Source organism: Hippoglossus hippoglossus, chromosome 22, assembly GCF_009819705.1.
Source record: "Hippoglossus hippoglossus isolate fHipHip1 chromosome 22, fHipHip1.pri, whole genome shotgun sequence".
In the NCBI taxonomy this organism is placed as follows: Eukaryota; Metazoa; Chordata; class Actinopteri; order Pleuronectiformes; family Pleuronectidae; genus Hippoglossus; species Hippoglossus hippoglossus.
This window is the reverse complement of record NC_047172.1, coordinates 4776049-4787869: the sequence shown is the minus strand read 5'-3', so window position 1 is coordinate 4787869 and position 11821 is coordinate 4776049. Positions and strand designations below refer to the sequence as shown.

At 41.6% G+C, this 11821-nt stretch overlaps 2 protein-coding genes across 4 annotated transcripts in view; one reads left to right on the top strand and one right to left on the bottom strand.

Moving 5' to 3' along the window:
• The window catches only part of cdkn3 (cyclin-dependent kinase inhibitor 3), a 3967-nt gene extending 40 nt beyond the window's left edge, over positions 1–3927 (top strand). Inside the window, exons 1-8 of one of the 2 annotated variants that reach the window (XM_034577358.1) lie at positions 1–75; positions 1666–1762; positions 1882–1937; positions 2033–2077; positions 2203–2425; positions 2743–2774; positions 2972–3075; positions 3693–3927. The exon at positions 1–75 is cut by the window's left edge and continues 40 nt beyond it. In XM_034577358.1, the coding sequence (XP_034433249.1) occupies positions 1683–1762; positions 1882–1937; positions 2033–2077; positions 2203–2425; positions 2743–2774; positions 2972–3075; positions 3693–3782 (630 nt within the window). In that variant the 5' untranslated portion in view covers positions 1–75; positions 1666–1682 and the 3' untranslated portion in view covers positions 3783–3927. Of the gene's footprint in view, positions 76–316; positions 360–1665; positions 1763–1881; positions 1938–2032; positions 2078–2202; positions 2426–2742; positions 2775–2971; positions 3076–3692 lie in introns of those variants that run through there. The other variant, XM_034577359.1, reaches the window with a different exon arrangement.
• Positions 3928–4039: 112 nt separating this feature from the next.
• Positions 4040–10745, bottom strand: cnih1 (cornichon family AMPA receptor auxiliary protein 1). 2 transcript variants are annotated; one of them, XM_034577368.1, is made up of 6 exons: positions 10542–10699; positions 9143–9211; positions 8797–8844; positions 6318–6430; positions 6045–6188; positions 4040–5362 (listed from the first exon to the last, which is right to left on the bottom strand). In XM_034577368.1, exons 1-6 carry the CDS (start codon positions 10620–10622, stop codon positions 5335–5337), a joined length of 483 nt encoding a protein of 160 aa, XP_034433259.1. In that variant the 5' UTR covers positions 10623–10699; the 3' UTR covers positions 4040–5334. The 2 variants fall into 2 exon arrangements, with proteins under 2 accessions (XP_034433259.1, XP_034433260.1); XM_034577369.1 differs by lacking the exon at positions 8797–8844 and having other exon boundaries at positions 10542–10745.
• Between the last annotated feature and the right edge of the window lie 1076 nt (positions 10746–11821).

The window sequence follows — 11821 nt, the reverse complement described above, 5'->3', positions numbered from 1 at the left end:
CTACTCGCTGAGTTTTGAAATCGAAGCCGACGGATCTGTCAAAAACATGCAGAGGAGCGGAGCTGAGTGCGACTGGTAAGAAACCCGGAGAACTACAAGGATTTATCACAATACTCGAGTTTAAATAGTACTAATACTTCTGTGTCTGTTTTTTATCTTAAAGTATAAATCAAGATAAAACCACATTAGTCTCTGTCCGACCTCGTTCACTCGGATTAGCCGCAGAGCTAACGAGAGCTAACAACAGCTCAGCACTGAAGCTAATGTTTAACACTGTGTGGGTTTGTTTTGTGGCTTCAGTGGATCTGACTAAGTCCTGGAAAGAGTAGAAACTGTCGCTTGTTTCATTCAGTTTACACGTGAGTGTTTATTTTTATTTAAAGGACCTCGTATGTCCTGGTGTTAGCATGTGTTAGCCATTAGCTCAGCCAGCTGTTACTACTACTACTACTACTACTACGAAATGTACACACACAACTAGTAGCATCAGAATGTGTTACTGAATATTTCATTAGGACACAGTGGCTTCAGGAAGTAGTCACGCCCATTTTATAAACACCTCATGTTGTATGTTAGATTTTTAAGTCCACACTAAATAACTTATAAACATGATATTTATTTATTATTTATTTATTCCACACATGGTAACAAATCAAGTCATATCAAATTCTAGTGAAATTCAAATAAGGAAGTCCAAGCTGGAAAAGGAGGAAGTTGAATTAAAAATAAAAACCTTTTCTAGTTCTACCCTCTTTTTTTATTTATGTTTTGCTTCAACAATTAAGAAAGAATCACATTTTGTTAATCAGAATAAATACAAACCTACTTTCAAACATCCCAAGAACAAAATACATCACAAAACCATCTCACGCCTGATTTTAATATATAGTTTTTTAAATTGGATCCGTGTGTCACATCTGTTTGTTTCTTCACTGGTTTTTAATCATAATTTAAGTCTTTCCATTGTGGTTCAAGAGGTTTTACTTATTTTGAGGGAAATGTAATGAAAATCTAAAGTCTTCAGACGGATCAGGTGAATCCTGTTTGCTGTAATGACCCTTGGGGGGTTTTCTAGAACCTGTTTGTGTACAAACCAGGAAGTACCAGTGTTAAGTGTGTCCAGGAGAAACAGTAAATGTGAAATGGAAGTTTAAAGACACCAGGACTTTTCCTCGGTCAGTGTCTCAAAGCGTCAGGAGGTCGGAGAATCTGCCGGAAAGACGATCATCTCAGTTTTACACCATCAGTCGGGCTTTTATTGTTAAGAGGCCAGAATGAAGCCGAGTTGAGTAAAACATTCCTTGTATCTGTGATGAGGCCGAAAGGCGTCGGCTCACTGAGGCTTCACGTCCAGTCTGACGGAGACGGACAGGATCTGACAGGAGGAACAGGACAAACTGCCAGGTCCAGGTCTCCAGAGTCTGTGGAGACTCAACCCAGAAGATTCAGAGCAGTAGATTCTGCTTCTTTAAGAAAGTTTCAAACTGCACAGAAATCCTCAGAGAATCTAAAATCATGATTATTGTTTTGAATATTATCAAAAATAAAACATGATCAAAAGCAAATGAGCTGAAAAAACAAACAACAAACACAAAAATCGCTTTGTTCTGCGACTCGACACTGAATTTTAACATAGTCTCTTTTTTCTTTTTGTTTTCCCAACAGTGTTTTGGTCTGAAGTCATGAGGACGAGTGAGTTTGACTCGTCGTCAGAAGACGAGGAGATCGGCGAGGAGCAGCTGACGCCCTTTCACGTCACCTGGTGCGTTTTCACTCGTTTCCTTTGTGTCTTTAAACAAAATGTGTAATTTTCTCTCAGGATTATAAGTATTTGCTCAGATTGTTGTTAAACTGTGCACGTGTGTTGTGATTGGCTCTCAGGTTACCTCTGTCCATGGTGGAGTGCTCTCAGTTTCTGGGGATATGTGCACTACCAGGTGAAGCTGCACTTCATCCTTCACACTTCCTGCTGCTCTTGTGTTATTTCTCCTGTTTTTTTCATCTCAATTAAATTTCTCTCATCTGACTTCAGGTTGCAAATACAAAGAGATTCGCAGGAGTCTGCAAAGAGACGTCGGTGAGAGGAACTTGATTCTTTCTGTTTCTTAAACTGAGCAAAGTTACCAGTTTTCAAATTCTTGTTTTACCTCAGTCTCTGGAGTTTTAATCAGTTTATAAATATGCTGCGTCTCTTGTTGCCAGAGGAGCTCAAGAACCAGGGCGTCCAGGACGTGTTTGTTTTCTGCACCAGAGGGGAACTCAACAAGTACCGGGTTCCCTCCCTGCTGGACGTCTACCGGCAGCGAGGCCTCACCGTGCACCACACGCCGTTCCTCGACGGAGACGCTCCTGAGCTGCAGCAGTGCTGCCAGATCCTCGAGGAGCTGCAGGTCGGCATCGAGAACAACAGGAGGACGGTGATCCAGTGAGTGAAGTCATCCTTCAGACTAAAACTATCAATTTAAATGTGTGTAATGTTGCAATGATTCTGTTACTTCTGACAAAGAAAGGTGTGAGGCTTGATTTTCTTTTCTTTTTTTTTTTACAATTTTACCACTCTTTTCTGTGTTTTAATATTTGAAATATTGTAAAAAATCTTTTTGTATCTTGCGAGTTTTGAATCAAGCGCCCAACAGCCCGACAACCACAAAAGTCATTTTCACGTCTCGTTGCGCATTTGAACAATTTGCTTTCAGCCGTGCCTTTGATTTGGGATTTGCTCTTTTTTCTGTTCCCCTTCAGCTGTTATGGAGGCCTGGGACGATCTGGATTAAGTAAGAATATTTTATTTGTGCTTTGAAAGTTACCCCTTTTAATCTTTGTATCAAATCAATGCGTGCAACTCAAGTTTTAAGCCCGAACGTCATTATCTGCTAAACTTTGACCTCTTGTAAAAAATGCTAAATGCTCTCTACTCGTGTTCATCGCCGCTCTGATCACATGACGGTGTCGTGTTCTCGTTTCTGTTCAGTCGCCGCCTGTCTGCTGCTGCAGCTCTCGTCGACGATGACGGCAAACAAAGCCATCGAGATCCTCAGGGAGCACCGAGGAGGAGGAGCGATACAAACTGTGAAGGTGAGAGGCTGCTCTTCTTCTTCCATGACATAGTTATAGATTATATATCCTCCTCCTTCCAGGCTGCAGGTTTTTCATTTCACTGGTGAAAATAAATGAAAAAGAATGTGCAGAGACTCTAAACCTGCTGAAGGTGGATAATCCTTCACAATCCTTCCAAAGATTTAGCTTCTGAAAATCCTTCATTAGCCAACAAGCAAACATGGAAAGTGTGAAAAGATGAATTTGGAGCCAAATACCAGTGAATTAGCTTCTTGTTATTTTTACATGTAAAATTTTTTTACATAAATGTTAAATGTCCCTAAACTGATCAGTTATTTTCTAAAAAGATTTTTAAGAATGGTTTCCTCTTGTTAAATATGTTAAAAACCAATAGTGGCCAATGTATCATTAGATCTTTGAAATCTCAAATATTAAAATTGATATGTTTTTTTTAAATCCAGTATTGGAGAGAAACTTATGTGATGAATTATAATTTTAATAACCCACAAACCACAACTGATCCTTCTTAATGTTAGTTTGTTTTGGCTGCAGCTCATTTTCTGTAAATTCTTGAATTTGAACTCAAATAGTTTTTCGTAACAAACATATTTACTAATAAAATGGACTTTTCACAGCAATACAACTTCCTGCACGAGTTCCGTGAGAAGTACACGGCGTACCAGGAGAGCAGACAGGTTTCCACAGAGCGCTCCGTGTCTCGGTGATCGCTGCTTCAACACGGGAAATATTAGTGTGTTTGATTGTGGGTGTTTATAACTGCATTCTCTAATGACTGCACTTTAACAGAATACTCTAATATATTGATTTTCTTCTCCTCATTGTAATGGAATAAAGTCTTAAATGAGGAAATCATGTTTGTGTTGGCAGTGAGTTTATTATGATGTATTTACCTTGTTTGGTTTAATGATAAAAAATGTGTTTGTTCTAATTTTCCTTTTTAAAATAAAGTTCCAGTCCATTGTAAAGAGTGGGATGAATTTATTTAGATTCAAATAAACTCGAGTTGTCATTTCCTAGATGCGACACAAATGGGATCTAATACATAAAAACATTATTGTGACAAATGATCTTTATCCCTTTCCCTGATAAATTTACACATTTAAAAATGGCAATAAATACTGTATTTCTGAAAAATGAAGTCTATCGGCCTCGACTCTAAAAGGAGATTACTTTCCAGATTCTTGATTCCTGACATGAGCAACACCGAGGAGTGTTTGATATCCTGGAGGGAAAAGGAAAAGGAAAAACACTGAATAAATAAAAGTTGGCGTTCCTAACACTGGAGTATTCGGTGTTGAAATTAACAAGACTCACAAAGACGAGAACAGCAGAGGAATTTGAAAAAGGTCCATTCAACAGTGTGGCACAGGAGCAGATTCAGAGAAACTCCAATGCAGAAAGCAAGAGAATCAAAATGTTGAGTACTGTTGAGTCAGCCTTTTTTAAATGTATCCACAGCTGTGGGGTGGGGGGGGGGGGGGGTGATTCTACACAAACACAGGTCGCACACACACACGTTGCTTTCTACTCTGGATTCACACTTAAAACATATCACCGATACTTTCAGCGGGGATTACATTATTCAACGTGATAGATGGGTCTGAAACATGGAAGCTATTCATCAGATGTAGTGACAACCAGACGACGATTGTCCCCGTGCAACACGTTTCTCTAAGTGATAACCCAATGCACGTCAGCCCTCGCTGTACATATCTGTACCTTCATGTTCATTTCAAGACCATATCCGTCTGTGAGCAGGAGTCCGGTTTGCACTTTGCTGTTTTAGCGATGGCAATGAAATCACGTGGCGGAAATTAGCTGTTAAAAGCTCCGAATGTAAATCGGCAGAAAAAAGCAAATGCAGCTCAGATTCTCACCTGGGAACCAAGATGAAAACAAAACTTTATTTAAATCCCAAGTATCAAAAAAAAATCACCACACCCTTAAAAGAAAAAGAAAAAAAAGAAAACTTGTCCGTGGATGAGGTTTTGTCCTTATTTTCTATAAAATTTGAAACTGTAATGCTATGAAAAGAACGCCTCGACCATGATTTTCCCTTAAGACGGGCTAAATGTTTCCGAAATGACACTCTGCGCTGTGTGTGGGGAGGTTGGAGAGTTCGTCAGCTTGAAATGGCGCCTTGTATGGCTGAGCGGGGGGGGGAGGGGATCTCCAGCAGGTCCAGTGTTGCAGCACTAAGTTCATAGTGTCTGGTCGTCTACTGTACATGCAGGTCCTTGTCCTTCATCGTCCGGTTTAAGAGCTCACCAGCACATAGATCATCCTGTTGGAGCGGATCAGACACGGGGACAGATTGTTACTGAGTGTGGATTGTTTGAAATGTTTTTTTTACAAGTTCTTTATACTTTTTATTAAAATGGGCGTAAATGAGACTTAAAAACGTGGCTGTAAGATTTCTTGCCGAGTGAGACAAAACGATCAAAACGTGACCGTAAATATGAAGCTACAGCCAGGAGAGAGTTAGCTTAGCTTAGTGTGACTGCTGGAAATAAAGGGAACCAGTTAGCAATCTATCTTCCAGCACCTTTAAATCTAACTTATAATGAATGTTACAGTCACCAAGGACGTTGTGTCTTTGCCTCTATGCGAGTTTGTTCATTTGTTAGCAAGATTACACCAAAACAACTGAGCTGATTTCTAAGAAATTGGTGAAAGGATGTGGTATCGATGAGGGAAGAACTTATTGACTTCAGCGTTAGATCTGGATCAGGGGGCAGATCAAGGAATTTGTGCCTTTTTCAACATTTACAGTTCTGCCAGAGAATCATTGATGGATCTTGATGGAATGTTTAGAGGACTGATGTCTAGAACTGTTGGGCCTTGACGAAGGTATGAACTCTGAGTGCTACTCTACTTTAAAGCTGTGTCAAAATGCCATTTTACAGTTTTAAAAGGAGGCTTTGTACTGAACAGATGTAGATGCCTGCAGCCAAGTGAATACGTACCCATAGAGATAGTAGAAGAATGACAGGAGATAGAAAGCCAGTTTGCACCAGCCTTCTTTTTGACAGTACGCCAGGATGTCAGCGTTCATGATGGTTGTTGGGTCATAGAGTCCTGGGCAGCTCATCACGGGTCTGCTCATATACCTGCGTCACAGGGAAACCACAGAGAGGGATCAAGTCAGATTGTGTTCTATGTTTGTTAAGACAGAGTTAATGGTACCGAATTGTATTGAAGGACCAAACACAATGGAGTCCTCTCGTTCAGATACCCACCTCCAGACATGATAAGCCAGCAGCGGCAGGTTGAGACAGAGGGTGAGCCACTCGGCCGCACAGAAGAACATCACACAGAAGAAGAAGTGGATGAGATACTCTGGAAGAACCAGCTGCAAAGAAAATTAGACAAAATGTCAGAATCGTCAGGTGATGAACAGTCAGTCCAACTCGTTCTCATCAGACCGTGGGTTTTATTGACTAATAGCAAAAGAAACTCTTTGGCCGTCCTCACGAAATACTGAAGACGACGCAGCCTCCAGTTCCAGTCTCACAGGCAACGAGGCCATTTTATAAAAAAGAAAATTGAGCTATTTAAAAGAGTCAGAACTCTACAAACTGCAGCCAGCTCCACAGAGTGAAACACACATGGACTAAACTCTGAACTCTGCGTTTGGGTCACGCCATCAGGCCGAGCTTCGTTTCAGGACTTCACATTATTAAATGTGTAGGAAGGTGTCGTGCTGTAGGTGAAATACACAACAGCACTGATTTGACCAAATGTGAAACACAACCAGGATGAAAAAACAAAGACACGCAACCTGAGCCAAAATCGGAGGGTTTGAAAATGCTCGTTAAAACTGAGGAGAAAAAAAACCCACTTCACTCATTTGATGTTTAACGAGCTGCTGCAGTGAGGTTTAGTCACTATCGCCAATCTGATGTGGAACCGTAATGAGGAACTGTTACAGCCAGATTATCTTCTATAGTAAATCCTGTGAGCGGCTGGTTGAGTTTAGCAGTTTGAAGTAGATGGATAAGGTTTCTTTATGTCATGCATCATCAAGTCTGACCACGAGTGAGAGGAGAAAACCCATCAACATCTCGCTCTGCATCTCAAACCGCAACATCTTTTACAGCGAGGGGGCGGAGCCTACAGGCTGCCCGGCTCCCTGACAAGCGGGGGAGTGGGCGACACACGGGAGAGACACCATGCTGCGAGCACGAGCAGGGTTGATGCAGCAGCCCCCCCCTCGGGTTGACAGAGTTTGAACTGGTGCGGGGTTCTGGGGGGCAGATGGAGGCACCACATGGAAGCCATGCATTTGAAAAAAAAAGGGCAGAAGGGTGGGTAGTTTGGGGGGGGAGGGCGGGGGGGGGACCAACAGCCCACAGATGGAAAGGTGAAGGGCATGTGGGAGGAGGAAGGGGGTGGGGGGAGCTAGAATGTATTGGAATCCTGCACTGTGCTGCCAAATACAGAACTGATCACAGCTGGAAAAATTGAAAATTGCCACCTGAGTGTTGGACACGCAGAACGACCAGTGGGGTCAAAGGAACAGATCGAACTGTCGAGTGGATAAGTAACTCCTCCTACTAGTGAAATTATCAACCAATCAGTCGTGACAAATTTTGCTGAGCTGGAGTGTGTTGGGACTCTGCAGCCATCTGCTCTGAACCCCAGGTGATGGAGGCTCGAGCCAAACGCTGAGCTCGTGCACAGGAGCTTAGTTTCTGCTAATTGCTGAAACAAACTGCAGCTTCCTCCGAACAGATAATTGTGACATATTAAGAAATGTTTAATTTAAAGCTGGAATGTAAACTTTATTTCCTCTGACACCTCGAACCACAGATGAAAGTGTCCACTGTTCAAAAAGCTTTGCAACAAAAATCAAATCATCTGATTAATGGATTTTAGGCTGATACCAACTGATGCTGATATATATCGGCAGATAAATATTAACATTTTTTAGGGTAAATTCTCCCCAAGATGTCGAGTATCAAACCCTTATGACAAAGTGTAATTGAGGTTTGACGTTTTACAGTTTAACCGTAAACGTTATAACAAATAAAATGTAAATATAAATGTATCGTTTCTGTGAAATACATGTTTTCATCTCGAGGCATTTCAGCAACCATAGAGGCTCATATATTTATATTATAAATCAGTCCGACTCTACAGATTTCTCTTTATATTATTATACAAAGTCTCTGTCAGGACAGTGTATACGCCTGGTGACATGTTACTGTAAACTCAAGACCAGTTACCTAACTTTCTGTGTTTACTGGAAATGTACTGTTCCAGTCACAGTATATGCAAACAAAGGGTAGGTTGTAAAAGATCATGCATGTTTTGAGCATTTGCAAGTCTTTTCAGTTAACAGCTACACTTAATAACAAGGAATATTTCATCCAAGAGATAATATTATTATCCACCTCCTTCATATTCTAATGCTTCTCATGAGTAACGTGGCCTCTGTGCCTATAAAACAGTTTAATAGCTTAAATAGCAAGATTAACTAATAGATTTGAAATCCACAGCAGTGAAAAATACGAGTAAGATAAGTGAGGACAAGTATAAGAAGAAGATCTACTGGACGGTAGAGAACCTGGGGCACACGTGGCACGGTGTCTAATCCCGAGCTGAACTCTGACTCTCAGATTAGTTAACTGAAAAGACGTTTGCAAACACTTCCCCGTGCAAAATGACAAGACTGAGTCGAACTGAGCGGGCATTCTAAAAAAGACTGGTACAAACCTTTAATGCAATTTTGACTCTTTTAATCTTTTTGACCTTTTCAACTGTCTTTATGCCGTTAAAAAAAGTGTAAGAAAAAACAAACCAAAAAAAAGCAGATTTTTGGGGGGGGGGGGAAATAACAAAACAACAAAAAGGCGTTAGAGTTTGACAGCTGACGAGATCACTGAATTCACAACAGGCAGGTTATTTAGCATAACAGTGCAGAGAAATGATTGAAGAAAGACAGATAGGCGGATAAAAACTCCTGAAAACAAAATGAAGTATCTGTCAGACACAGCAAATCTGCATGCAGTCACATAGGCAAGGGCGGGGGTGTGTGTCAGGTAGTGTGGGGGTCACTTACCGGATTTAAAGTGTTGCACTGATCTATAGGATTCTTGTAGTCGGTCTTCAGCTCGTCAAAAGCTATAATCTGCAGGAACAAGAGGAGCAGAATGCAGCAATAAACAACTTTACGATTGACAGCGTTACACGTGTGTGTTACACTAAGAGTAATAACATATATGCAGAATACTGTCAGTGTAAAGTATCTTCAATATGCCAGATATTGTAAAACTTTTCCATTACTTTGACAGTGTAATGGAAAAGTGACAGAGAGATGATGCTGTCATCCTTTGTTTTGTCCGATAAAAAGACAAAACCATCGACAAGGAATAAAAACAACAAATCCTCACGTTTACTAAGTTTTACATAAACAATGTTTCATAGTTTTGCTTTGCTAATGACTTAATTGTTTACTAATCAGTTTGGTTTTAGGTTAATCGTCTGAATAGAATAATCACCACTGACAAATTAGCTGTTAGATAAAGTAGATATTCAACATGTCAGGAATCTGCTATTGACTTTAACATCAACATTAAATAGTAAAATAGGTGAGAGAGTGAATTAAGAAGCTAGTAATAGTAAATATTGAGACAGGACCTAAAGTGAGTGAATATACTTATAGAAAATAACAAGAGAATACGTACAAAATTAAATATGTGCAATATGTGTTCATATCGTTTCGTTATATGTATTTAAACTTCAGAGTTTATTTCTCTTGCATTATTTCGCATTGTTTTTATTCTAATAAGCGGGTCACGTGTTGTCTCGTGACTCACAGAAACCGAAAGCACCCGAGCAACGTTAACGATCAAAACTATTAAAGTCGTGAACGCGTCACATTAAAGTTTTATTCCGTAGCAACATGTTGACGTTCTGACCGTGAAGCTAAAGCTAATGTAGCTAAAGAAACTGCGAGCTAGCGGGGGGGGGGGGGGGGGGGGGGGGAGGAATCAAGCTAACGGGTGACAGCGCCTGTTAGCTAAGCCTGCTAACTAGCCGACTGGCAACAAACACTTGTCACTTAACACTTAGCTCGTCGTGGAACTGGAGGTTTATTGTAACTGCGCAGCGGCTCGTTAGAAGCTAAAGAGCGCGAGTAGATAGCGACAATACAGTGAAATAACGCGTTTGGTGGTTGAGGTGCTACGTTTAGCCGTTAGCCGCTAGCAGGGTGTGTTCCATTCATTCTGAAGAACGCGGCAGATCTTAAAAAAGAGTGGATTCGAAAAGAGAACACGGAGTTCCCTGCGAACGCGTCCTATCCAGACTGCGTGGAGATCTGCAGCCCCTCTCCGCCGGCCTCCCGTTAGCCCGCGGCCGGAGCCTCCCACCACCTCCCCCCCAGCGACGCGTGCCCGGCGCCGCTGAACCGGGGGGCCCGCGCTCCGCTCCGAGGTCCCCCCCGCCCGGGTACTTACGTGCCAGATAGCGAAGAAGATAAGCGCCGCCGTGAGCAGCAGGGCGAGCATGTAGCAAAAGGCCGCGAATGTGAACGCCATCTTTTCTGTCTCCCGTCCGGCTCTGTGAGTTTCCTGATGATGCAGGCAGATCCCGCAGTCTTCTTCTTCTTCGCTCTCTGTTTATCGAGCCGCTGTCACTGCTGTTGCGTCACTGCCATCTGCTGGACACCGTCATATCCTCGACATCAATATTATCAACAGACAATTTACTTTAAAGGTCCCAGTGTGTAAGATTTAGGTGAAAGTATATATTGGCAGACATTTTATTTTAAAATAATCCTTGTTTCATCTTAATTGTACTAATTGTTGTTTTCTTTACCCTAGAATGGGCCGTTCCAATTTAAATACTTTTTGTTTACATCGGGAGCGGGTCCTCTCTACGGAGGCCGCCATGTTTTTTTTTTACAGTAGCCCAGACTGGACAAACTAAACACCTTTTGAGTTTTTATCACAACTCAAGGCTGCCACAGGATCATGTTTGGAAGGGGAGGGTGAGGTGAGGGGTGTTCAGCTGCAGCATGACACTTCACCACTAGATGTCACTCAATTCTACACACTGAACCTTTAAAGGGATACTTCACCCAAAAATCTGCTCATGATGGTGATGGTGAAGTGTTTGAGTCAACAAAAGTGTTTGAGTCAACAAAACCCTTCTGGAGTTTCAGGGATAAACGGCGTTGCAGCCAAATCCAATACAATTGAAGTAAAGGGTGACTTAGACGTAATAAAACGTAAAATGATTTATTACAACTTACTGCAGCTACCCTCTGGAGAGAGTATAGCGGGTATAGGGGCTGCCACACTGAATGTCACCATATAGGTTCTCAGGCTGGCACAGGGGATGGTGAGTAGGCCCGGATCTGATAAGCAGAGGTTCCGGGAAGGAGAAGGTCAGACTGGGGGCACCAGGGCATGAAGGGGTTTTTAGGTTAGAATGATGTTGAGATCAGGGCTCAGTGGGGGCTACACCATCTGCTATAGGGCCCCTTGTTCTTTATGATTGTGGTTGTATGTTTGGGATTAATCAGACCCTCCCTGATGACATTACATAATGAATGGATGAAAATCTAAACATCTTTAGTGCCTTGAAATGTTTTGCACAGTACTGATTTATATATATTGTTCACAAACAAGTTGAGCCTATATGAAGTACTTTCTTAACCTATTAATTATCATTTTAAAAAATCGTATTGTAAAAATAGCTCTTTTGCCAGATTTCTGTTTCAGTGCAACATCAA

Bases quoted from the DNA above. Each gene is read 5' to 3' on its own strand.
- cnih1 (XM_034577368.1), bottom strand. From the start codon at position 10,622: ATGGCGTTCACATTCGCGGCCTTTTGCTACATGCTCGCCCTGCTGCTC. The intron at 9,212-10,541 runs GTAAGTACCCGG...TTGTTCCTGCAG, and splicing joins TCTTCTTCGCTATCTGGCAC to ATTATAGCTTTTGACGAGCT. The intron at 6,189-6,317 runs GTGGGTATCTGA...CCTGTGACGCAG, and splicing joins CTGGCTTATCATGTCTGGAG to GTATATGAGCAGACCCGTGA.